The sequence below is a fragment of the Limanda limanda genome, chromosome 2 (genome assembly GCF_963576545.1).
Source record: "Limanda limanda chromosome 2, fLimLim1.1, whole genome shotgun sequence".
Lineage (NCBI taxonomy): Eukaryota > Metazoa > Chordata > Actinopteri > Pleuronectiformes > Pleuronectidae > Limanda > Limanda limanda.
In genome coordinates this window covers 31,583,864-31,611,653 of record NC_083637.1, presented here as the reverse complement: position 1 = coordinate 31,611,653, position 27,790 = coordinate 31,583,864, and the positions used below count along the sequence as shown (strand labels likewise).

Genomic DNA, 27,790 nt, shown 5'->3' with positions numbered 1-27,790 from the left:
ATACCAGGAAAAACAATATCCAAAACACTCATAACACTCAAAACAGTTCATCTCTTTGTTTTCCTACAGACTCTGTAGCACTGCAATATTGAAAAGCTGAAATACATCACACTGAAAGGACAGGAAACTGGCTTTATACTACCTGAGTAATTCAAAGACAGTATTATCCCCTTAAACTAAACCCCAATCCAAACTATGCTACTGATGATGAGCTTCCTTTCAATAAATATGTGCCATCTCCCAGCAAACTGTTCCTAAACCAAGTGGTTGTTTGAATGAATCAGAGGAACGCCATCTTTTCTCGTGCCACATGGCAGACAGGGGTGTTGCCTGTTTGTGTGGTTAGTGTTGATGAAGAAGTGCTTGCAACAACAGACTGATGAAACATTCGGAAGAGTTTATTGCACGCGTTAACTGTATCTACTGTAAAGAAACTGTCTGAAATATGCAGAATATTTGAAAACGACATCATATCATCCTCTTTGTTATAGCTGGCTTTTCACTGTGCACATTTGATTTACAATGTGGTCAGACAATATGTGTTAAAGGGTCTTAAAGGTTATACATACAATATTTACTGCCACTAAATATTGCATCTTGACCAAAAAAACAGCCACAGAGGGAGTGTGACTTCATTCTCTGCTCAGGACACCATGGCTCCACTAATCCCATATATATAATCCTTAGGAACTTTTTGAGAGACCATTAATACAGGGCTTCCCTCCCCTCAAAAAGGCCATAGGGCAATTCAAAGTTTTATGTTACCATGATAAATGACTACATGCAGGGCATGATTTAATAATTTGTCATACGTGCACATAGACAGTCATTTCTTAAAATAAAATGAACCCAAAATTTTGTTTAAAAACAATCTTAGGTTTTTGGACAGATTTATTGCATGGTGCAGACGGTGAAGACGAACAGTGCACTGTGGGGTTCAGGTTTCAGTCCATAAAGCCAATATGTCCACAATAACTGATCCATTTCTCTGTATGTGTCCAGCTGCCTGTCCAGTGCTGTGCAGTGGTAATGGCCAGTACTCCCGTGGACGCTGCCAATGCTACAGTGGATGGAAAGGTACTGAGTGCGATGTGCCAGCCAACCAATGCATTGACATCCACTGTGGAGGGCATGGCATCTGTATTGTGGGTGCCTGCATCTGCAATACTGGATATAAAGGCGACAACTGTGAGGAAGGTAAGAAAACTTTCTTCAAAGAAATGACAAAAAAGCTTAATTTAGTGAGGTTCTATGTTTCTGGCAGTAGTTAGCTCCTGTGCCCTCACTATTTGACTCACTTTTGCACAATTGTCTGTCACATAGATATATAGCTCTGTGAATACTTTTGAACATATTTAAACGGGAACATAAATAATTGATTTAGCTCACACTTATGGCTACCCATGATATTTACCTTTGAAACCGAAACATTTGTCCAATTTGGTATAATTGAATAATAATTTATCAATCGTTTCACTTGCAAATTTGACAACTTTTTACCTTTAGGGTTTATTAAGGGAGCCTTTTAGTTGATCAAAAAGTAGTCATGTGCAGTTAAATAGAAAATTGTGGATGTGATACATTGAAATGCATCGAGATGCATCGATGAGGCTCGTGAGGCTATTGAAGATGCACAGTTCTAGCCCAAAGTTGTCAGATCCGTCCATATAGATATATATGCATATATATATGTATATATATATATATATATGCATATATATGTATATATATATATATATATATATATGTATATATATATATATATATACACACACACACACACTAATGCAGATATATATTTATCAGGGGACAATAACCAGATTAGGTTCATTAGTTCAATCCTTGGTCACGCTAATCCCTTTTTAGTGAGCGAAAGATTAAGAGATAATTTGCACTGAGCAAAAAATGTCTAGGTCATGTTTTGGGAAACTCTGGAATGTGGGATCTGTTTACATCAGGGTGGGGGAACCTTTTCTCTCAAGGGCTATTTTAATTTATATAACATTCTTTGTGGACCCTACGGAATTATTGAATACACTTACCTTGCAATGGCTGGAACTGTTTCTTTTTGACGTGGCTTCTTATGACAGGGGGAAGTGATAATGATTCTTAGCAAAACAACTTAAAACAAAATCAAACTATGCCTCACCCTCCGTAGTGACATGAAATTTCCTGCGGTGTCCTTCAGTTTTTTTCTATTACCTTGTGCCATAACAGCTTTTAAATATAATTCATTAAATGCTACTTTATTTATATAGCAACATGTATGATGTCAAGGCACATTGCATAGTAAGGTCTAGACATTATTATTATAGATAAATCCAACAGTTCCCACAATGAGCAAGCTCTTGGCGACTGTGGTGAAAACATTTTTTGTAAAAGGAAGAAACCTCTTGAGAGGGGAAAAATGGGTGAGAGCGGAAAGAAGAGAGGGAGGGAGCAGAAGAAACAAAAAGACCAAGGACATTGGTGTAATTGTTGTATTTAAGCACCGTTAAATTGGTTGTTAAAATGAAAATAATAATAGTGATACTCAAAGATGATTTATTAATAATCGCACTACCCATGTATAGTAGCAGTAATGATAATGATGGCAAACTATGGCAGAGAGAGAACACAGAGTGAGTGACATGTAATAATGTGATAAAAATACTTGGGGGGCCAGAGATGGAGAGACAGAGACAGAAGTGCTGGAAGTTCCTCTAGCAGTCTAGGCCTATAGCAGCATAACTAAGGGATGATTCAGGGCTTTATCAAAAAGGTTTGTGGTCTAACCTTAAAGATGTTGTATATTTTTTGCCTCCTGTACACAAACTTCTTTGGTTTGGTCCTTAGCCTTTTTCTTTACAACCTATCCTGTTAAGCTGCATGTATCAGCTGTAATGATGCCACTGTGAGCTTCAACCCTGGTTTTAAGGGGGTCATGAAAGTGGGGTCAACTGACACAAGTTGAATCCTTCAGATAGACCCCCAATGTGGGTCTAACAGGAAGCTGAAGCATTACCCTCTCTGTATCTTGGAGATATGCTCAATGTTTTTGCAGAAGTTATATATACTTTTTGAGATCTTAATGGCTGTGATCTGTATGTCTTACTGCTGGCACCAGACAACATATATATTAGGGCTGTCAAAATTAACGCATTATGGCGGGATGATTAATTTGTGGAATTAACGAGTTAATTTTTTTAAATGTTAAATATTCTAAATAACATCATCCCATATTTGCTCAGAGGCATAGCAAAGAGACATAATTGTGGTGTTGTATGTTTTAGTCTTAATGATTTTTCAATCTTGATAACTATCATTTGGACTTGTCATCAATACAAAAACAAATGTTAAATGTATATATCCGCCTTCTGTCATTTATCGTTCTGTTCCCAGAACAATATACATAGAAAATGGGGATTTTACGGGCATTAAGGAATGGTGGATAATCTGATAAAAAATGTTAATCGTTCGACAGCCCTAATATATATATGTTAGCATGTGTTATAGCTACAACATATAAAGCTATTTTATCTATTAACTATGTCTCTTCCTTTTCTGTCTCCAGTGGACTGCATAGACCCAAGCTGTTCAGCCCATGGGGTGTGCATTCATGGTGAGTGTCACTGTCAGCCAGGCTGGGGTGGAGCCAGCTGTGAGATTGCCAAGGCCATGTGCCCGGACCAGTGTTCAGGTCATGGAACCCACAACGAAGAGACCAGCATTTGTACCTGTGACCAGAACTGGACTGGACCCGACTGCTCTTTAGGTGCGTGTCATGTTTAATATCATGTGGTGTAACAACATGTTACTATTAACATTTTCTTTCCATTTAATTCCTTTTTCATTTCTTACAAAATTGATAAAAACAATAAACAAGCATCATGGCACTGTGCTTTAGAACTTATTCAGTGCTTTACAGTCAATAAACAAGGACTAAGAAGAACAGAATTTGCATTAAACGGATAAACATAACATATGCAGATTAAGAGTGTTCGAATTGTGAGCACATAGAACACACAAATTAACCAAACTGACCCTAACCTATAGAAGATGGGATTTACTGCTTGTTAAAGAACTAGTTAAAACACAAAGTGAATAAAAAAGTCCATTAAAACGTCTATCTATGAGTGTGTTTAAGGGGACTGTTAGGCCTTAGCAGAGGTATAGACTCTAATTAAAAAAATAATTTAGGCCACTGTATAAGGTGAATTATCAATTCAGAGGAATTACAATTATTTGTTGTTTGGCATTCCAAAGTGACCTCTATTAGTTTTTCGGACCTGATGCTACAGTTGGTGGCACAATTTTACAATGTTTTCCAAAATATAGACGTGATGGTTGTTTTCCGATCTGCAAATGCAGGTAAAGTCATTAGGTATATCAACAAAATCTACCCCCCTCACACCCTGGAAATTTGGAATGAAGTTTCCCAGCCAGACGAAACAACCTGGAAATGACAAAATATTCTGGAAATAATCTTTTAAGTCCAGGATTGCATTTAGCCCCTTACATAGTAACCTATGTAACATAACAGGAAGCTGTGCAATTTGACATAGTATGTTGTGTTTCATCCTGTAACGCAGTGTCTCCAACTTGTGTTGGCTGTATTCTCATTACATAAGGCAGTGAAGCAGTGCAGGAAGTGTACATATAGTAAATGTAACTTCAGATTGAGCTATAGGCTTCTAAGGGTGTGCGGTGTGTGTGACAACCGATTACGCTATGACCTGTTAAACAATGCTTTGACGATAACTTGCATAAGGAGCTTTTTTCCTATCTTTATTCAAGGACATGGTCTTTCACCTTGCTTTCTCTATGACTTTGTGGAATAACAGGCCAGGGGAAGTCCATATAATAAAGCCTTGGAGGGCGGGAGTGGCTGAACCCGGTTAAAGAGTAACAGCCCGCTTGGGACGCTCTGAACTAAATCGAACGCGCCCCCAACGAGGAAGGGATCATATCATTCATTTCATTGCTTGTCCAGTGGTCAACACCTCACCTGGCATTCTATTGGTTGGGGAAATTTGCGGAGGATGTCGCACACAAAAATTCCAAGGGCCGAGGAGAAATCTGAGAGCGGACGATGAATGCAAGCACACAGTTTTAGAATTTAAGTGCAATCTGAAAATAAATTCAACAAGTTATGTGCTCGAACTGACAGACCACGCTTTTGAATAAAGATAGTAACGCTCCACACTTGCACCCTTAGTGTACCTCATAGTGTGATTTGCTGCATTTTGAAATTGTCAAGGAGCTAGCGCACAACCATTATGTGTTCATTTGTTCAAGCCAGTGTTTAGAATGACCGCTACAATTCAAGTAAGGTGGTAGTGTTTATATGTTGAGGAGACATTTGTAGGAAAGTAAAAAACTATATCACTTCATGACTAACAAGAATAGGTCAGACAAACTCATTGTGCAGTTAGTAATGATGGATGTTGCCATCACCTGTAATGAAGAAACTACATAATGAACCCTGAGTCCTAAACAGGAGGAATAAAAAGGTCTACTGTTGAATATGCCCAAACAATTGGTGTCCTGAATTATCAAGAGAAAAGGGTCCTGGAATATGATTTCTTAAAAACAGTGGGAAGCTAGCATGTAAACAATGTGGTCAATGAGAAAGGAAACCCAATTTGACTGCTGAGAAAATGGGGAACAAATAATGGCCTCTGTCATTATATTCACATTCATCCAACCGAAGCTTGTGTGGTGCTGTAGCTATGCTACAGTATTTCCATCATGAGTCATGATTTTCATGGCCACAAAATGTATGCATAAGATTATGACATTGGAACAAATGACAAATGTATTTTTTGCTGGTACTGAAGAGAAGGAGGAGCATAAAGAGAAAGAAAGAGAGAGAGCTCTAAAGTGACATAAATGATGTTGAAAAAGAAGTGAGATGGAAAATCACTGGAGGAGGAATGCAGATGCAGTAACAGATGGCTTGACATAAAAACAAAGACAAGAGGAAAGGTGTGTGTGTAAGTGTGTGTGTGTGTGTGTGTATGTGTGTTTTATTTGTATTACCTTGAGCTGTTAGTATTGGTTTGTCAAAACCATCGAACACACATCAAATACTGTCTCGTTCTTAAAACACACATACTCAAATGCAATACATTACATATGCACACACATATTCACAGACACACACAGGGATAGGCCCTGATGTGTGGCATGTATGCTTTTTCTTGCCTCCCGTTTTTATTTATTTAATTATTCTGAGCGTAGTGAATGGGCTTTTTGAGGGCTTCAACATGCTCAAAAACTTTCTAAAGTTTGCAGTAAATTGGTGAAAATTGACGTATTCTGGAGTAATTTGAAATGGGCGTGTCAAAATACCTCAACAGCGCCACCTACGGAAAAGCCCCTCATTTAGCATTCACCGATCCACACGAAAATGAGGACCGTGGTGTATCATGACCAGATGTACAAAAAAGTCTCTCAGTGCATTATGAAAAACGCAACAGGAAGCCCGCCATTTTGGATTTAGTGGCCAGTTTGGCCATATTCCGCATATTTGCTTTGACATAATTGTCGTAGGGCTTTCATCAGATCAACTTAAAATTTAGATGAGGGTCATCACAACAAGATGGAGATCTAAAGTTATTGGAATTTTAACTTTTTGTCATACCATGTGACCTTGGCCCGGCGTCAAAGTTTGCTTACACGCCATCAAAACACGAGCTTCTGTATCTCAGGCGTATTTGGTTCAATCTAGTCCAAACTAGACATGTAAGACAAGAGTCGCAACCTGAAGACATCTGCAAATACACCATGACCTTAAATCACAGCGCCACCTACTGGCAACAGGAAGTGAAGCGTTTATGCTTGCCCCAGTGCGCAAATGCATGCAACGCGGAGACAAGCGCTTGGTCATTGAACGCTCTCTCTTCCCCGACCGCAACAGGCTTGGAACCGCTCGTGTGCTCGGGCCCGTTAGTGCTACAACGTAGCCCTAGTTTCCAATTCAATCACCAACATGCTATGAGGTTTGACCATATGAGTTGATGTTTGTGGTTGATATTTTTCAGCTTGTTTCCATTGCTTGGCTTGTGATCATGGAAACTGCAGGTTTTCATGATATCTGGGCTCACTGAATTATACACATCTTCTTCAGAAGCAACAAATGATTTACTTACAGCAGTGTTGAGTCATCACCCCTTTAAATGTGTTATTATCTATTAGTGCCAGTAAAATGTTTATCCCAAATGTATATGTGTAATACTACTAACCATATCCTTAATTTCAGACGCCTGTATTTGGCCTTATGAATGGATAGACGCAATCATGGACTGTATAAATGTAGGATTGTATGCTCGGTAGCTTGTAGCAGCTGAGTTGTGCCCTGCTGCCATCCATTCAAAATATAGAACAGCATGTTTGTAGCATTGCAAATACAGCAGCACTCGCTGTCTGAGAGTGGTAGTAGGTTTACAAACATGAGCAAAGTTAGAGCTATAGTGTGAGTGAGACCCATTCACCAGAGAGCTTTCTGATGTCAAGGACAATGACCTGCAGGTCACATGGTATTGTCTAGGATAAGTTGCACAACTAGAGCTACCTGTGTTGGAGGCAGAGCTTTTTCACAAACAATCCTCTCACTCTCAGACGGGAGATAAAAAAGGTGCTGGCTGCTGCAGTCTTCCTTTCATAGTCAGACTCATTTGTATTCTGCTTGACATCAGCTCCTTGGTTTGGTTTTTAAAGCATAAACACGCCCAAACAGTTTGTTTCACCCTCTGTACAATTGTCTGCCCTGAGTTCTTCACCCAGTTCCTCTCTGCATGAAAATGTGTTTGCTTAAGCAAGAGAAGGAAGCTTATTCTAAACGACTATACTATTATTATTATTATATACTTGTTTACACATATATTTTTTATTCCGTTTTTTTCATAAGTGGAAATTGCTAAAATAATCTGTGCAGTGGATTTTTATGTACACTTTATGTGATCATGATGTATAGTATTGTATATGCTGAAAATGACATTTACTTAAATAATGTATCGATCCTCCACAAATCCTTTAATTATTTGAATGCATGATTTTCTTTCTTTCTCCATCAGAGGTGTGTGAAGTGAACTGCGGCAGCCATGGAGTCTGTTTTGGTGGTGTGTGTCGGTGTGAGGAGGGCTGGACAGGGACTGTTTGTGACCAGAAGGCCTGCCACCCATTGTGCAGCAAGAACGGAGTGTGTAAGGAGGGGAAGTGTGAGTGTGACCAGGGATGGACAGGGGAGCACTGCAATATTGGTGAGTAGATCATATAAGCACACATGCTCTACAATACACACACACACAGACACACACACACACACACAAACACACGCGGATGGAAAGTAAGAGTGGTACTAAGAAGTATCGCAGTAGGCATAATTATACGAATGGAACTCATAAAGTTTGAAGCAAATATTGTGCAAAAATATTGTTTTCTGGAAGGTCATGTATACAATGTGTTCTGTGCAAAAACAGGGCAAAACATTACACTCTCATGTATCAGAATGTATGATAGATATATCATTTATTGTTTCATCATAGTTGTTGCAGGACAGGATTAGATGAAATGTTGCTTCTAATTATATGGATGTTCACGTTTGTGTAAGTTATTGTTGCCATTCCACAAAACTGGAGCTACAATAGCAGCAATAGGTTGCCAATGCCGCAGTAGCCTTTAGAATCATGATCAGTGTCTCAGTGGGAAAGGCTGCCAATAACTTATTTTATAACCTGATGTTAGGCAAATAAGTTACCTACACTTCTAAAAGCCCCATCTCATCACCTTGTTCCCTACTATAATCACTAATGGAATTTATCCACTGGAATTGAAAAATAATTTATATTCAAAAAATTCAGTCAAGGATAAACATTGCAAGAATAGTATTCATCTGTTTTCATTTCATTTTGTTAATTTCTATTCTAAATTTTAAATGTAAATGGAGTATCCAGTTCCCGCTTTGATCTGCTTTCGCCATCAATCTAAATTGAGACATGACGTAACAGCTCCCAAAAAGTGAAGCCAAATCACCATGATCATCCCCTGGTGGCTGCCTCTCTATAGTTCATGAATCATGCCTCCTTCATGATAACAGATGGGACTTAAAGCCGAAATATGCTACTCTGACTCCGTTGCGTGCGGAGACTCTTTTTCATTTATGCTTCTCCGAAGGCTGGGTTGCTGAAAACAATTCACTGCCAGAACAGTAGGTGGCGCAACGGAAAAGGAGCTTAGAGAAGCCTACCTCATTGTACGTAGAAGAAGTCCACGTTTGTTTATTTACCTCCTGCCGGCTTTCCTTACACACAGTGATAGATGGCAACTAACAGACAAAGGCCGTTGATGGAGCTGGAGCTGCTTGACATGGAAGAGGACTTGCTTGTAACTTATTTTATGAAACCAGTTTGAGGTCCGGAAATATGAGATTCCGGAAATTACGTTGTGGGGAAATGATGTCATTAGCGGACCAATCACAGCCAAGGGCTGTCCCTTGGCTCTCCCAAATGCCCACGGGTAATTAGAAAAATCAGAGGTACATGAAAAGCTCTCCGAGGAGCTTGGAGAGGGCGTTCCTCTGTCTGTGTCAGTCCGTGTCAGTCAAAACTGAGTAGCATATATCGGCCTTTAGCCCAAAGTCAAAAGTCAATTTGTAATAATTTTTTGACAAAGATAATTTCAGTTATTTCGGGTAGTTCTCATCACACTGATGTATGTTAAAGTGCTCCCTTTTATTATATCTTTGATTTTAATAGTGATTTGATAGAGGTTGAAATGTCATGATTGAAAGTTAAGACTGTGAAATTCCAGAAGCTTTCATTCGATTATCTGCGTTCATAGCCCCTGCAGAGAAACTGTGGAGGATCTTAGGAGTTCAATGCATAACCACTGATAAAATGAGCAGAGTGACCTTTATGCAGCCTCAGCTCACCAAATTGACTGCTCTATTAACAGCTAGTCATTGGTTTTAGATGCTGTCATTTAGAGTCATACACACTGAGATTTTTCCGAAAAGCCAGAGCAAATCATTGTTTAACTAGTAAACAATGGAATATAAACTATCAGTCAGTCTGACCCTGGACCCTGAATATTCTCTTTTCTGTTTCTGTCTCTCTTTCTTTCCTTTCTTGGTTTCACTGAGCCTCTTTTCATTTTTATCCGATGCTGGTTTCATGAATCACTTCTGTGATCAGCTGCTGCTGTGATCCTTGATGCTAATATTTTTTCGGGGGAATTCCTCTGCCTATTTTTCTGGACTAAAGTCTCTGTCAATCCCTGTCTTTCTTTTTCCTTCCTTCTTAAAGCTCACAATCCGGACATTAGGGTCAAAGGTACAGTACTCTTCTCCTCTCCTTGTCATGAGCTTTTTCTCTTCCTTTCCTTCATCCTTTGCTATTTTTTTCATACTGTGGTATTTATCTGTTTTTTGAGACAGTTTTCTTTAAAACTTTGGATATCTGAGTACATTGTGTGTTTTGCTCTCATCCCCACATCATTTGCAATTCTGAGGACTTGCAGTTAAACATTAATGAATAAAATGTACTCCTTATTAGAATAAACAATGGTTTTACTTTTATTTGTATTTAAGTAGCAGTCTTGGACTTTTAAAATACAATGTAAATTAAGTATATATTTAACTTTCTCTGTGTATATTGTTCAAGTAGCTTTACTCTTTTTAGTTTTAGAATCCTGTGTCACTCTCTCAACAAAAATTACAAATTATATTGTTGAAAAAGTCAAAGTTGAGCATTAAGCAGTATTAGCAGCATTAGCTTTCTGGATCTTTTATTGTTTTATCGTGAATTGGTTTGACATTTATGTCAATATTAAATCTTTATGTGTGATACAAGTCCTCTTCACTGCATACTATAATATATGTTGATCAAAAATTAAAATAAGCTAAAATACTATTCCACTCCTCCAAAGACACATGAATTGTTGTTCAATTCATTCCAATGTTGATACCGTATGTCGAACTCTCTGTGGCTTGGGGCAGTGCAATGGTCAAGGCATGTATTTAACTCTCAGAAAACAAGCTCAGTACAAGCACAGACAAATATAATACTGAACGTATGTTGTATGATTTAGAAATCCTGGCTTGGCTTTAAGCTTAATTTACCTGTGAGCTTTCCCCTTTGCTGTCCCTGTTGTCTCTTTATGCACAATTGTATATCTACGTGTGTGAATGGGTTCAAGCAGTCTCACTCAAACAAACAGCTTTCGTTCTAAATATGTAAGTCATAACTTATTTCAGACATGGCATTTCTGTAATTGCAAGTTTTTTTGCACGATTGCAATTTTTATTTAAATGATATTATGCTTCTGACTGCGCAGCATGGGAAATTCTGTGTAAAGACTTTCTGTATAATTCCTTAGAGGCAAGTCAATGAGCAAAACCAACAAGTTTAAGTCTACAAGTCTATCAGAAATCTCCTGGAAGTAGCCTGTAAAATATTATTATTTTTTTTATGATAGAATGCAAACTTTAGCCAAGTTGAATTTAAATAAAATAAAATTTGATGTCTATAGTACCAAATCCTAACATACATTATCTCAAGGCACTTACAATAGTAAGGTCAAGACCTCACAAAATTATATTGGTAAATTGGTGAAAATATCAAAACAAAATAAATCGTGCAATGTTAAAAAAGTGAAAAGAATATTCCCTGATCCCAATAAGCAACAATATATCATGGGTTCTTCCGAGACCCATACCTCATCATCCCACCAAGTTTTGTGGTAATCCATAAAGTAGTTTTTGTGTAATGTTGCTTACAGACAAAAAAACTAACAAACAAATCGAGATGAAAAGATAACTTAATTACCTTGTCACATTTCATATACAACATTTAAACATCTAAATGGTGTGTGTGTGTGTGTGTGTGTGTGTGTGTGTGTGTGTGTGTGTGTGTTATGTTTGTGTGTGTGAAAATTCTGTTTACTGATGCAGTATCACAAGTTGTTTATGACATCGTTCTATGGATGATTTATAATACATTTATTCGATTTTTTACATTTATTCGATTTTTTCATCTGCCTTTTTGTCCCTATTCCATCTTGAGTGATTACGATCTGAATGAAGACCGAAGACAGGTTCTACTGCCGTGTCTCTCTCATCTTTATTGCACCCCCAAGATCAAACTCTTCCTTCCTGTCCTCTTCCTTTGGCTGCCATTTCTATCTGTCCATCACAGAGAGTATATTTGGCGGTGCTGCTTTTGTTTCAATTTACTTTTTTTCCCTAATTTTCCTCCCTCTCTCCCTCGTGCCCTCTCCTATACTCAGGATACAAAGGTAATTCATGCCAAAAACTTAATAAAGGCCTTACTGTCCCAAAATACAACCACTTTGCGCTCTGCTTTGTTATCTTGAATTTTCTTTGATTCAGTTTTTTTTCTAAGTAATCTTAATTTTTCATTTTCCAGTTTTGTCCTTTTTTTCCATTTTTTTTCAGTCTTTAGTACCACTCAATGTGTCTGTTTGTCTTATCGCGTTATACTTGTGCGGTTACTTCTGCAGTCTCAATCTTTTATTTGTCCTGTTTGTTTTTCTCCGATCACATCATTATTGTACCACACACAAAATAAAAAAGACAGAGATGATGATGCACGCACGTACATAAACACAAACACATACCCAAGGTGTGTGACTCCTGTTTTGTCTTGCATCCACAAGCCTGTTATGTACATGTCTTAATTCAGCCAACTGCTCTCTGTCTTTCTGTCTTCCATCTAGCTATCTTCATATCCCTGTCTATTTGTTTCTCTTTCTCACCCTCTGTCCCTATATCTTTACCTCCGTCCCTCATTGTCTCTCTCTTGCGGGGCTATGCTTGGTTTTCTCTGTACTCTATGTTTATAAATCTGTCAATCTGGTTGCCAGCCTCAATGTCTTTTCTGTTATGGAGGAATGTCAACACAAGCATAAAGTAAAGCCTTCGGAGGCATGCAGTCCAAAAACCCTGTCCTCCCTATACTTTGTGCGCTGTGTATCTGTCTGCCTGTTGTGTTTTCACATGGATTTCAAATTTTTTCAAGAGAAACTTTTATCTTTCTCAGCTGGCTGGCTGTAAAATATCCTAAATATCTGATTAGACTTCCCTTAGTCGGATAAACTTGAAAAACAATGTTAAACAATGTTGACATTTTTTTGCCATTCAACTTTGAAATAGTTTTGTTTATATGTCCTGATTTCTCTCCTCATATTATGTAACAATAAAAGCTTTCCAAAAGCACACATCAGAAATTTATGCTTTAGGAAATCCGAATAAATCATGTGAAACTACAACATCAGTGCATTTCACCGAAGGCTGTCTGTCTGCCAGTCTGTGTCCCTCACATGTGGGTTAATGGATTGATCATTTTTATATGTCTACCTATCTGTCTTTCAGTCAGTTCTTCTGTTAGAGAAAGGTCATCACACAAGTCCTATGCCTTTTTACACATCACAATTAAACAAATATGGGTTTTTGAAGTCTGGTATTTTTGAATGAAGCTGCTCACAGCTATTGTGCTCATGTGCAATTTGGTTAAACCTGAAAACTGTTGCTCACGCCATAAACAAGCATTGAGTTCATCCTGAAAAGTCTGGGGTGAAATTGCCTCTGAAACAGCATTTAGACATTACAGGATATTCAAATTCTCCCCAGTAAACCCCCAGATGTTTATAGAATTATAGAATGTTACTGAGCTGTCAGTGGAACGATGTAAGTTGTGCTGTTTGGCTGGAATCGACTTGCATATTTCCTCTAGCTTGTATGCATGTATGTCACTACCACCAGACAGGTGCAGGTGTTGGTTAGAAATGATGGTGATAATGAACAAAACTGTCATACTGAAGAGTTCAGCTTGCTCATAGCGTGGTCTAATGTAAGTTTGACATTGACAAAAAAAAAATGCCCTGTAAGTATTTTTAAGCCTTAAAGGTTAGCCATTCAGTGTTCAGCTGTTTCTCAACTCAGGAGCAGGTCAGACAGAAAGGAAAGTGAATTTCAATCTTGCCCCATTTTTGCAAACTGTCTGCATGTGCCATGTTTATTACCCATCAAAAATTGCAAATGTACTAACTCTTCAGACATAATTTGTTATCTAGGCACAGACACACTGACTGTCTGTGGGACTGTATTCATGTTTATGTACACGTCAGCCTCTGACTGAACTCCAAAATTATCTTACCGTTATTTCCCTTTGCTCTCCCCCTTTTCTCTCATCTTTGTATATGTATGAAGTCAATTTGTGAGTCATTTCCCTCAAGTTGAAACATTTTCAATTGTATCCAAAAATATGTCCAATAACATAATTATATTGACTTTGTATACAGTCACATAATCTCTGGTACTGCTTCATAAATTAACATGGAGGTTTCTCCTTATATTATACTTAAAATGCTGACTTCAATCAGACCATTCACAGAGTACCTTAGGCTGAGCATCTAAAAGCAGTTTGCCGTGCATTTAACACTCTGTCTTACCGGTAGTCAAATGAGCTACATTAGCTAGGTTTTTCATTGACCTTTAAACATGTCTCAAATGCAACAGCTACACTTCAGTTGAATTTACATATGAACGTTAGAACATATAATAGCTCATACATCTTACATGCATAATAACAATCTAAAGTATATTTTTGCACATGCAGTCTATTTTCCACAATGTAGTCTGTGAACACTGTTGAAATATGTGTCATGAACAGTAGTACGTAAGACACTGTTAAGTTGCTGTTCTGTTTTCACATAGCCATTGTAGACCATCCATCCATCCATTATCTACATGGATTATCCTTGGATATTGGGCAAGAGGCAGGATACAGCCTGGACAGGTCGCCAGCGTATCCCAGGGCCAATATTTAGAGACAAATACCCATTCAGACCTACAGTCTAGAGTCTCCAATTAACCTTATCCCAATCTGCATTAACTGCAGGTGAAGGCTTGCAAACCTGGAGAAATCCAATATAGTGGACACAGTCAGAACATGCAAGCAAGCAAACTCCACCAAACCCTTAAATCAATGCCAATTGAAGAACCATGTTACTGTGAAGCGACAGTGCATACCGCTGCACCACCATGTCCCCCTAATTTAGACCAAACATGACAAATTACAACTTGACCTTAATCTAATGATTAGCAATTATTTATTGGTTTATTTCTGGACAATACTGTATGTATGATATGTTTTTATTTTGACCCATGTGTGAACTGAAAAATCAGTTCAGGCTCAGATGGATTTTGTTCAGCAGTGGACATTTATTTTGCCATCATTGTCTCATTGCTGTTTCAGAGGTGCTTTCATGCTGAGAGGGAAACACAGAATATGATAATCTTTTGGCAGGAAGATGATATTTTGTAAACAAAACTATTGATTTCAGAGCTCCAGTACTTCATCCGTAAAATGTAAATTGTTTGAAACCTATTTCACCTCGTGGCCACCTATGACCCCATTCCCCTCACTCACATTGGTCCTTTTTCAAATGGATGTCTGTTCCCTGTGTGCAGAGGGCTGCCCAGGACTCTGCAACAACAACGGACGATGCACTCTGGAGGCCAGTGGCTGGCACTGCATCTGCCAATCAGGATGGCGGGGAGACGGGTGTCATGTAGCCATGGAAACACTCTGTACTGATGGCAAGGACAATGAAGGAGGTATTTATATACATATTTGTACATACAATGTAAGTGTGCAGATAGATCCATGTGTGAGTCATTATGTCTTAAAATGTGTTTACCTTGTTTCGGTCTGGAGTAATTTAAAGCTGCAGATATGCATAAAGCTGAGGAAATAAAACGATCCTAACAGCATCCAGTCAGGTGTTCCCCCATCCTCACTTGACACCAAGTACTACAAAAAAATACAGTTAAATATATTGTGCCGGAGAAGAAATCGATTTACACTGTTGATACGTGAGTCAAATATGTTGTATCAGGACAGCTGTGAACACTTGTAAAACAATCAAGTGGAGGATTCTTGGGTCTAAACAGAATAGTCACATTTCACAAGAAACATGTTTTTGTGTGTGTACCAAAAAGTTTTGATTCACATATATGGAAGAAACTTTGTTCTCTTTCACTGTGAACTGTTGATTACAGTTTCCCAGACTTATATCTAGAGCTGAGTGTGATTTCATTCTATGATGGATAGATTGATGCATACATTACAATGTATGTGGATTGTGGATAGATGGATGTTCTTGGAGTCTTCCTCCTTAGAAATCTTCAAGCTGCCACTGCTCTGCTGTTGGTTCCCTCTCCAGATTTATAAAGGTCCTTACCTCACATTGAAGATCCTCCAGAGCTGATGTAACAGCTTGGTGTGGTGTTTGTAAACTTTGTAGGATGTTCCGCTTGCTCCTGATCCTGAGCTAGGCCTCGCTTTCTTAACTACATCCTGAACTTCTTTCAGGAGTGGCTCTCTCAAGTCAAATACCTCAACAGGATCAGGTGGCCGTACATTCTCATAGTTCCCTAGGTCTAGGTCTCTGGGGTGACTGAAGGATTTGTAAAGGTGTATGTCGACTTCCTCCTTTAAACACGCTAGGCGGCACCAGTGTTAATTTCGTTGACGATAACGATAACGAAAAATATTTGTTAACGCCCCTTTTCCCATGACTAAGACGAGACGAAGACGTAACAAAATGGATCTTTGAAAATAAAAACTATGACGAAATCTATTTTAATTTTCGTTAACGAGACGAGACGAAACGAAAATGTTGGCGGTTGACTAAGTCACAACAATTTTTAAAAACATAATCGTATCAGGCCGTCATGAAGTACCCGGAGCGGCGAGTGTGTGTGTCTGTGTGTGTGTCTGTGTGTGTGTGTGTGCTGCCAGACAGCGCACCGGTCCCGAGGCTCCGCCACCCGCACACTCGCTCAGAGAGACACAGTGAGATCAGAGCTCGTTCACATGAAGCAGGCCGCTCACTGACTCCCCGGCTGCTTCTTAACTATGGAAACAGTGAAAACACAGAGTTCCTCTGGTCTCAGCTGCTCTGAGATCAGCGCCGCAGCTTCTGGATCAGAGCAGAGGCTGCAGCTGGTTTCTACCGAGCTTCAGTTTCCTCCTCCGGTCTGATCTGCTTTCAATTTTTGTTTTCACATTTCGCCAACGCCAACTAAAATATATAGGCTGCAGCTATATGTTTTTATTTATTTCAAAATAGGATACTTCTTATTTCATACATTTCCCACAAATATGGGGATGACTCAAATAACCCTACATAGTTCTGCGTTTAATTTATTTCAAAGTAGGCCTACACTTGCCTGTGTATTTTCTTCTCCTCTTCATAAGCATTTGGTGTTTCCCTTTGTTGTAACAGGTAAAAATAAATAAAATGTCAACAGTTTTCTTTATTGTTGTTCTATAATTTCATAAATGCAATAATCTACAGATTAGTATAGTATAACTTTATATAAAATTTTATCAGCTTTGTTATCAAATATGTTTTGCGGCTCCAGACAAATTTTATTTGGGGGAAGAGGGGGCAAAATGGCTCTTTTGATAGTAAAGGTTGCCGACCCCTGTTATAGACCTATAGGAGGGACATCTAATGGACAACCTAAGTACTGCAAGCTAGACTAGTACGCAGTTGTAGACATAACACAGGGGGTCCCTGGACCTGAGAAGGGAAGATAAGGAGTTTAATGTGGCTAATAAATGTGACTAAAACTAGACTAAAATGTAATTTGTTTTCGTCGACTAAAACTAGACTAAAACTAAGAAGGATAAAAATGACTAAAACTAGACTAAAACTAATATGCATTTTCGTCAAAAGACTAAGACTAAGACTAAATCAAAAATAGCTGCCAAAATTAACACTGGGCGGCACAATGGTTAGTTGGTGAAGTAATCCTAACTGCTTTTAGGTGAAATACTTTGTGTTGCATTTCATGATGTGTGTAAATAAAGTAACCTTCCCTCTCAGGTTTGTGAATATAATACTTTGTGTGTTCCAGATGGCTTGGTTGATTGTATGGATCCAGACTGTTGTTTGCAGCCCTCCTGTCAAAACCAGCTATACTGTAAGGGGTCACCTGACCCAGGAGAGGTGCTCGGTCAGTCTTTGACATCATTGGCTCCTCAGCAGGTAAAAAGCTCCAATTAGAAATGTTATCAAAAAAAATCACAAGTGTTAATTCCGGGTAAAAACTGATATAATTTCATGTAGAAAAGATGTCATGTAAAGGGGACAGGAAGCATCATCACTTTATCTTCTTATCCCCTTTTATCTTTCTTAGGCTGCGAGGTCTTTCTACCAGCGCATTCACTTTCTAGTTGGTCCTGAATCCACCCATGTAATCACCGGAGACAGTCCTTTCAATAGAAGGTAATTATGTACAAACTCACACAAGCAAACACATGTCGGACTATGTAATTGTAGACTATTCTACAGGTCAATCAATCAATCAACTTTTAGCTCATATCCGCAAATCACAATTAACAAAAAGTTTATGTTCAGCTACTGTATTTGCTGTGCAATTTCTCAATGCAATGAGTAGGCGTTGCATTCAAATAATAATAGTTGGGTTTTAATAGCCGTTCAGTAATAGAGTAATAAGTTATAACCATCAGGTATGATGTCCAAAATTACCTAAACTTGTATTAGTAATGTTTCTCTGAAGTATGAAAACCGTTTGCAGTTTCATAAATCCAACATACATTTTCTCAAGGTACTTAACAATTGTTATGGTGATGTAATAATGTGGTGTCTGCTATATGCTGTTCGAAATGGCTTCCCCTGTACGAATAAGAGAACATTGACCTTACCAGGGCATTAGCATATCTTCCCATTTCTTTTAGTTCTTTCTCTCTTTTAAATTTTTTATTTCAATTGCTCACTCTTATCCTGACACCGTGTGCTGCAATTGTGTGTGTGTGTGTTCAGAGCAGTGTTGGCATTAGACCTATACACCTTGAATAAAGAGCCCACCAATGGATTTCCACATTTGAATAATGTGACTGTCCCATATTCTTAAAGATATTTGTTAAAGTTGGACAACCCAAAAATGTTCCACAAAAATCCCAATTAAATATATATATAATAGAAACAATAAAAATATATCAATTGTATTTTTTTTGTTTCTTTGTTTTAAAAATAAAGTATAAAAAAAATAATATATATATATATATACCACTTCTAAATTATACCACTACTACTACTTCTATTACTATTATTATTATTATTAACTTATCACTATGCTGTGTAACTGACAAAGTCAAGAAATGACTAGCCCTTCCTGATTGACCCTGCTCCTTTTCAGTGATTTCAGTCACATGACATCCATGCTAAACCTAATTGATTGTGCGTGTTTGTGTATGTATGTGTGTGTGTGTGTTTGTGTGTGTGTGTGTTTGTGTTTTTAAATGTTCCCCATACTCACTTGGAAATAAAAGTGACATGGCTTTAGGAATCAGGGCTCCTCAGCTCTGAATCAGTGCCATCTCAGTTCATTACAATAAAATAACAATTATTTCTTAAATTACGTAAATATTGAATGGTGAAGATTTAATAAAGCTAATCTCTCCCTCTCTCTCTCTCTCTCTCTCTCTCTCTCTCTCTCTCTCCAGCTTGGTTTCAATTGTTCGAGGTCAGGTGTTGACAGCTGATGGAACACCTCTGATTGGCGTCAATGTGACGTTTGTTCACTATCCTGAACATGGATTCACTGTAACTCGCAAGGATGGCATGTGTGTATTTATTTAATTATTTATGTCTATACAAAATATGTATAACCTTGGGTTTGTGCATCCCGTCATAAAATTGTTGCAACTTGGTTTATTTTTTAAAATGGAGGTTTTTCCCTCTCAGTTTACAAAATTACTGTAACTTGAGAATTTCCAGAACATAGAACTACCAACAATATATAAGGTACCTGATGATTTGGAGGAGAGATTCGAGGCTGTGAGCACTTCTGTCCCAAACGGGCTTCTGATTGCACATCTGTTGCTGAAACAAACCAAGTTGCGTTCTGTTTATAAACTGTATATACTATCGGATTTCTCCCCAGTAAAGTTCTTTAACAGGTGCTGCTGTCCATTCTGCACCTCTTCAACATAACACAGTTGGAGTTTATATCACAACTGTGACTCACAACTTGATTAAAGACAAATATACGTTTTTGAGATGTTGCTAAGGCTCATGTCCCACCAACTTGTTTCTCATATCCCTAAAGCATTTATGCACTGTTAGACTGCTTATACATTTATATGAAGCAGATCAGTGATCAGTACACAGTGCTGTGTGAGAGATACAGGCAGGCAGACTGATGCTCTTCTTCACTGCACAAACTGTGGGACTATTAGTCTCTTTAGTATTTGAGTATTATGAAAATCATATTAAGAGCCATATGTATATGCCAAAAACCTTTAAATATACATGCATGTTTTATAATTTACAGCTTATGTAGATAGTCTATTGCCTGACTGTCATGTATATTTAATAAGATTATACGATTTATAAGATTCTATTCTAGACATTGACTAGATTTGTATCTGCACTATGAAGTATATGCTCTACTCTTCTTCCATCCACGCCAAGCAATGGCTTCAATCTCAAGTGCATCTGCCAAAGAGGTTGTAATGTGTAACAGTGTAAGACTAAATGAACTGGATTCACATGGATGCAATCAATCACTGCAGAACACACATTCCATTCCCCACACACTAACACACACACATACATTATTATACATACACTGGATATAACATTGGCTTACCATAACAATTTATGAACCTAACCCTTACCCCGATCACCAATTTCTAACCTTACCTTAACCTTAAAATTGGCTTTACCTTAAAATGCCATGATAAACTTTCTGGGGACTTTTTAATCCACATACTGTGATTGTGCAAACAGGTTTAGGTTCCCTCAACATGAGTGATAACTGGACCACCCAAATGCTCATACAGAACAGCATATGGATATGTAATCATATGCACTCATAGTACACACACTAAAAATGAAATGGGTGGTAAATTACAGAAGCAAACATGTAATGGAACAATCGAAGTTAGTTAATTACAACTTCCCAGTTTAATACTGAAGAGCCAAGTTAATATTGAGGATAAATCCTGCTTTCATACATGCTTCAAACATTTCCAAGCTAACACAACTCAGTCAGAAAGTTTGAATGATTTTAATTTGATAAGACTATAGTTGTATTTGTCTTAATTTGATAGCAGTGTGTTTAAACACTACACATTTATGTATTAATCTATAGAGCACATTTACATATTTGTTTGTAATCTATTGAAGGTTCGATCTCCTGGCCAATGGTGGTGCATCTCTGACACTGAGTTTTGAGCGTGCTCCATTCATCACTCAGTACAGAACGGTGTGGGTGCCATGGAATGTCTTCTATGTGATGGACACACTTGTCATGAAGAAGGTGGGTGGTGTCACTGAAATCTGTGTAGAAATTTGTCTGTAATCACATTCACAGGGTCATGCACTGATGACTCGCAGCATACAGATCAAAATCTTCCTGGACTTGCTTTGATTTTTGAAGACGTTCCACCTCTAAATAGTAAGCTCTCCGCTATTATGCCTGCATGGATTAAAGTTTTCCGTCGCTATGACGCATTTCCGTCAACTCCGCTCGCATAAGGCGTAAAAAGCCAAGTATAAATCGGCCTTCCGGAGTCGCATTTCCGGTTTCATACCCGGAAACTGCGGAAACCACGGAAGATTTAGAAGAACGAATATAGACCAAAATAGAAGAGCACTTGGCAGAAAAGATCCGAAACTATGAACACTAGTATAACCCGTCACTGACCGGCGGATTTGTCCGCCAGAAAAAGGCTCTGAGGAGCCGCCGTGGCGATGTATATAAACGTATGCCACACACGAAGAAGAGCCGACTTCAACAAAAAACATTACTCCGGCTAGTGGTCTGGCGGTGAATTGCGTTGCAACACGCGCCACTGTAGGGGAACTATAAACCAAAACGCATCCGTAGAAGCTGCGTGCGTGCGTGCGTAAAAATCGACTATAAATCGGCCTTAAAAATGAGATCGATGTAGATCCGAAGAGAAAAAAAAATAGGGGGGGGGGTGTAACACTGATATGATTTGCAATAACTTCACCAATCAGCTGTGATTTTTTTAACCTTTTGTTTGTGAACCATGCCTTGCGTCTTTCTCAGGTTTGAATGGATAAGTTGACGTGGCATTTAAAAAAAAAATCCAACTTGTGCAGACGTTTTGTCATTTATAGCCCATTAACACGAATGGTGAAGTCTTGCAAAAAAATATTGGTTTTATGCCCTAGCTTTAAACTAGTAAGTGATAATGGACCACGTGAAGTTCAAATATCGAGGCGGTAAGCAGCCACGACCCAAAGTGAGTGCCGATTTTTTTTTCAGTCAGATGATTTTTTTTTGCTTTAATCCCTGTGCCTGCATGCTGGCAACAGCCAGTGACCCGGGGCATTATGTTTTCAGTTAGGGACGTACATACATCCTATTCTTGTGAACGATATCTCCAGAATGTCAAGGGTCAAATGTTAAGGTTACTGATCGCCTGTTATGTCTGTCTCTTTCAGGAGGAGAATGACATTCCCAGCTGTGACCTTAGTGGTTTCATCAGGCCCAGTCCTGTCATTGTTGCCTCTCCTCTGTCTACATTTTATAGGAGTTCACCCGAGGATGGCCCCATCGTACCTGAAACACAGGTTAGAAATACCACAGAGAAGGTGTGCTAGCTTTTTACAAATATATCTATCACAAATAATTGTCAATAAATTTACCAAAATACGAACAAAAAAGATGCTCCCTATAACTGCAGTTATAATAATTATCCACATATAGCAAATTCACATTTTAATAATGTCACTTTGGTAAAATGATAGAATTTACTGGCTAAAAACTGGGTTTAGGCCTTCAGTCTCAGTCACTGAATCCATGGAAATGTTATGCTACCTGGATATACTGTACCTTTAGAAGTATTATGGGATCTGTTGACAAACAGGAACATGGTTATTCCCAAAATATGTGCAAAAAGGGTGACAAGGTTCGTTCATATTGACTTTTTTCTCCCTTCTGAGCTCTATTGGGTTCAGGTTTGTGCTCTGAAGTGAATTTTCGTACTTTGAAGTTATTCTGTAGAAGTTTTACTACAATGTTCAGAGTCTATCCTTATCACTCAACCTCTACTAAGCTTTAACTGATGACACTATCCTGACTGTTGCATCCGTATCTCCCATTCTTGTGAACGCAATAGCTCAAGAATGCCTTTAGGGGATTTCTTCCAATTTCTTCTCTGGGGTTCTTAGACATTTGGCTGCGGTTCTGATGATACAGCGATCTTAATTCTAGGGTGTTGTGGTACCAAGTACATTCAGAAGAGTAAACTATATCTTCTGACAGTGTGCTGTTTAAATGCTTACAATAACAAAAAGGAATTTAGACATTGAGTGGCAAAATATGATTATAGGCCACAGTCCTTAAGACAATGAATTGGTAGCTCTTGATAATCATGTGATAAATTGATAAATTTGTTGTGAAAAAAGTGACCATAATACAATGAAAATATAAGATATTACAATCATAATCGCAATTTTTATATCATTATAAATGGAGAGAGTACTAAATTTGTGGGTCTCTCTCCCAGTTTGCCGGTGATTCGCAAGGCATTCTGGGTACCCCTCCTTTCGATGTGAGGGTCTGAAAAATCTCTCTTTGGAGGGGTATAGAGCCCTACCCCTTAGTTCAAACAGGTATTGGGACATCCCTTGCACAGCCACCCCTACATGCATCCAAGGGGTGAAATGGGATTGTGACTTTTATATATTGTACAACCCTTAACCAGCCGTTGATAATTCTTTTTACACGGCCATGTGCATGTCAGCAGGCTGATAATGAATAAGTGTGTTTGTGTGCGTGCCTGAGTGCAAATCAGAAGTACCTGAATAAAGAGCTGCTACTTAGCTCTTGGTGGAGTCCATTAGAGAGGAGAGCAGTGAGAGGGCAGTCTTAAAGGGGATGTAATGGAGTTGTAATGCACACTAAATGCCTGGCTAATTAAAAGGCGATGGTGCAGTTTAAGAGTTCATTCCAGAACAGTTTCGCACCTTCAAATATATCTGGTTTTTCGGCCTTTTAATTACAAGACCCCCTCTAGTAAGGTTGGCCAACCACAGGCTAATCAGACCTGGATGTGTTTCTAACATCTTGGTTCAGGCCTTTCCTACTGATACATAGCCATTGGCTGCAGCGATCTGCAGTCTGTGATGTTTCCACATATGAGAACAGTTTATAAACACACTGCTCATTTAGTAGTGAAACTAAATTAAAATGTGGTAGTGTGGAAGGAGCCTTAGTGGGCGGCTGTGGCTGAGGGGTAGAGTGGTCGTCCTCCAACCTGAAGGTCAGCGGTTCGATCCCCAGTCTGAACCATCTGCATGCCGAAGTGTCCTTGGGCAAGATGCTGAACCCTGAATGGCCCCCAATAGAACAACTAAGTGCTGCGAATAGATACACTGTATGAATGTGTGTATGAATGGGTGAATGTAAAACTGTACTGTAAAGAGTTTTGAGTGGTCATCATCAGGCTAGAAAAGCGCTATATAAATACAAATCAATTCACCATTTAGTCATGTATCTCTTTTGTTATTTCCAAAGCTGTTTGTTTGACAGGGACACTCATCTCCTGGTTTCATGTCCTGCTCGAAGTGGAAGTTTTGGTTTGAGGAAGTTAGGTGTGTAGAATGAATATAAATGTAGGGAGTAAAATTCAAAGGCTGTAAATAAATACCCAAGTAAAGTACAGATACGTGAAAAATCTACTGTGCAGTAACTTCCCCCCTCTGCCCCTGGCATATTGGTGAGTAGATGATGAGTGAAGTTATATTGTTTGGTGAACTGTCCCTAAAAAATGAATTGTGGAAGGTACGAACCTTCTATGAGCTTCTATGGGCAGCACTTCTCTATGGTTCAGCATCTTGCCCCAAGGACACCTCGACATGCAGATGGCGAAGACTGAGATCGAACTGCTGACCTTCTGGTTGGAGGACGACGGCTCCAACCCGTCAGCCACAGCCGCCCCCATAATACTAAGATACACTTCAGGAAAGTGAAATACTGTTATATGGTGATTTTCTGTGTCATTTTATTATTCCGCAGGTTTTACATGAAGAAACCTCGATTCCAGGCAGTGACCTTAACCTTATCTATCTGAGCTCCAGAGCAGCGGGATATAAACCAGTCCTCAAAGTCACCATGACACAATCATCAATACCTTTCAACCTGATGAAGGTGAGTGATGTAATCTACAATATATACCCAAAGCCACTGCAGATCAGTACAGAATGCCAACAGTTAGCTGCCTCAGTCAGCTGCTCAGCATCACTGCAACTGTAAATTAACTGCATTCATACAGCACTTTCACCATTTTTACAACCATTCAATGATCTTTACCCAAAAGGCTCTTTCAAATAGATAGCAACAGCAGCACCCCGACACAGATTATTTTCAATGGAAGTGATGAACGCTGGAATGTTCAATAGAAACAAAGCATTCAGCTGGCACAGAATGCACAATGCAGGAAAATGTGATATTATTTGAGTGCTGTTCGGGCCACATTTTTAGAATCTATTTGAACCTGAGAGGAAACTAACAAAGCGCAATCAGAACCTGACACACATTCTTACTTTTTTGTCTGAACCTGATCCAAGCACAATGTAATGTGAAAAACCAGCTCAGCCTTTATGACTGACCCAACACACTTTGAGTCAAGTAGACACGTCAGGTATGTTTTAACAGTCAGGTAGCTTGTTGTAGATAATGTAATTGTGTAAACAAACAAACAAACCCTAAATCCCCACATTGTGCAGACTTAGGGTGGTGCAGGGCTGTGTGCTGAAAACTGTGGCAAGTGCAAACCGCATTCTATCTGAAAGGGCCTTGAGAATCACTTTCACCCACACAGATTTGTAATATTCCTCAGCCCAAGACCATTTAGTGACCTTTGTTTCTGATGCTGTTTCCCTAGGTTCACCTAATGGTGGCAGTAGTGGGTCGCCTCTTCCAGAAATGGTTCCCTGCCCAACCGAATCTATCGTACACCTTTATCTGGGACAAGACGGATGCTTATGCCCAACGCGTCTATGGACTATCTGAGGCAGTTGGTGAGTTTTTTGAGACTTTCCTTAACAAAACCGACAATTTAAGAAAGGTTCACTTTTCAAAATCAACCTTGAAATAGACACAACCTTTCCAGGTACATAGGGGCCATATCATTTGCTTTCCAAAGTAAGATTTTGAAGCTGAGCCTAGTTTTATTAAAGTTAAACTGCCTCTGACACCTTTATGAGGGAGAAGTCCAGCAGTTGGGCTTATCATTGTGTATGGTAAACTGGCGCTATTTTTTGTAACACTTCTGAAATGAATACTGATAAGTTATAATAAGAGAGCATTAAGTATTTTTAGAGTGCAAGTTTAAAATCAGAGCTAACAAATCAATCAATCAATCAGTCAATCAAATGTTATTTGTATAGCCCATATTCACATATCACAATTTGCCTCATGGGGCTTAAAATGGAGCGACATCCTCTGCCCTTGACCTTCAGCAATGGTGAAAGGTAAAAGGTCTGTATTTATAAAGCACTTTTTCGATGAACACTCAAATCACTATACTGTTCAGTTTTGTCCAGCACTTTCTCTACTATACATCATTCATACAGTTCAGTTTCTTGGGTTCAGTATCTAGGCAATGTCAAGATCATGGTTCACAACAAGTCTTCATCTCCTCTGAAAACATTGTTGGCTCTCACCTTAGCTTTACACCTCCCACTGCTTCCACATCAATGCAGCTACTTAAGCAGCTGCCTTAGTCCTGGCCTCAACTGTGAGTCACTGGCGCTACTGGTGTTAATGAACGTTACCTTCACCCTGGAATTGACAAAATAGTATTGGCTCAAAAAGCCATGAGTGCAAATAACAAAAGAGATGGACTATGATCCTCACGTTTAAATAAAGTGCTGCATTTAGAAGGGGTTGGCTGGTGTGGCAGTAGACCATGCCAAGGGGCAGCAGCCAGAGACATACCATTCAGTCTTCAACATTCCAATGTCCTTTATTTAGAGACCAGGTGCAAACACAAACTTAAATACAACCGAAATCCAGCACTTTCTGCTGGCATATAGCTTTACAGCTTAGCACAGCTCTGTCTCTCATTAGTCTCCGTGTGTCTGTGCGTCTCTCTGAGGCAGCTCAGCCTTTCAATAGTTAGACCTCAATGAGACTTATATTTCCTGCCACTTCTGGAAAGAGATGTGATAGGCAAAACAATGTTTGCTCCTTCACATAGATAACTGTATAATGACCTCTTTCATGATACAGTCTTGCATCTTTATGGGAGAATGTCTGTATTTATATAGCACTTTTCTAGTCTTGATGACCACTCAAAACTCTTTACAGTACAGGGTTTTGCCATTTTGCATACAGTGCATTTATGAGCAGCACGTGTCTATTAGACATCAACCACACACAGCCGGCACAGTGGCCAAAGGCATTGTGGGGTTCAGTATCTTGTTCCATGCACTTCAGCACATGGAATGGGGGAAACGGGGATCAAATCGCCAACCTTCTGGTTGACGGCCCACTCTACCTCCGAAGTCACAGCAGCCCATCTTCAAGATAATGTTTCTTTCAGATACTATTTCCAAATGAAAAAGCGGTGCCGGGCTCGTAGAAAACATAGACAAAGATGTCTAGAAAGTTTGTGGTGACGAGGGCCGACCCTGATGTTGATGTGCTGAGGTTTGTTGCTGTTGTGAATACGTCGCAGCAGAGAATATCCTGCAGTGTTGTTCGTGTGTG

The 27,790-nt window shown here is 39.0% G+C and overlaps 1 protein-coding gene across 5 annotated transcripts in view; it reads left to right on the top strand.

Annotated features, from left to right (window-relative positions):
- Positions 1 to 27,790, top strand: part of tenm3 (teneurin transmembrane protein 3) — a 160,911-nt gene that overhangs the window by 93,443 nt on the left and 39,678 nt on the right. For 4 of the 5 annotated variants that reach the window (XM_061090223.1, XM_061090214.1, XM_061090206.1 and 1 more), the window contains 11 exons: positions 1,003 to 1,197; positions 3,554 to 3,754; positions 8,058 to 8,243; positions 15,473 to 15,619; positions 17,930 to 18,060; positions 18,212 to 18,300; positions 19,542 to 19,661; positions 21,229 to 21,361; positions 22,516 to 22,644; positions 25,094 to 25,225; positions 25,962 to 26,097. In XM_061090223.1, the coding sequence (XP_060946206.1) occupies positions 1,003 to 1,197; positions 3,554 to 3,754; positions 8,058 to 8,243; positions 15,473 to 15,619; positions 17,930 to 18,060; positions 18,212 to 18,300; positions 19,542 to 19,661; positions 21,229 to 21,361; positions 22,516 to 22,644; positions 25,094 to 25,225; positions 25,962 to 26,097 (1,599 nt within the window). Of the gene's footprint in view, positions 1 to 1,002; positions 1,198 to 3,553; positions 3,755 to 8,057; positions 8,244 to 10,286; positions 10,314 to 15,472; positions 15,620 to 17,929; positions 18,061 to 18,211; positions 18,301 to 19,541; positions 19,662 to 21,228; positions 21,362 to 22,515; positions 22,645 to 25,093; positions 25,226 to 25,961; positions 26,098 to 27,790 lie in introns of all 5 variants that reach the window. The other variant, XM_061090192.1, reaches the window with a different exon arrangement.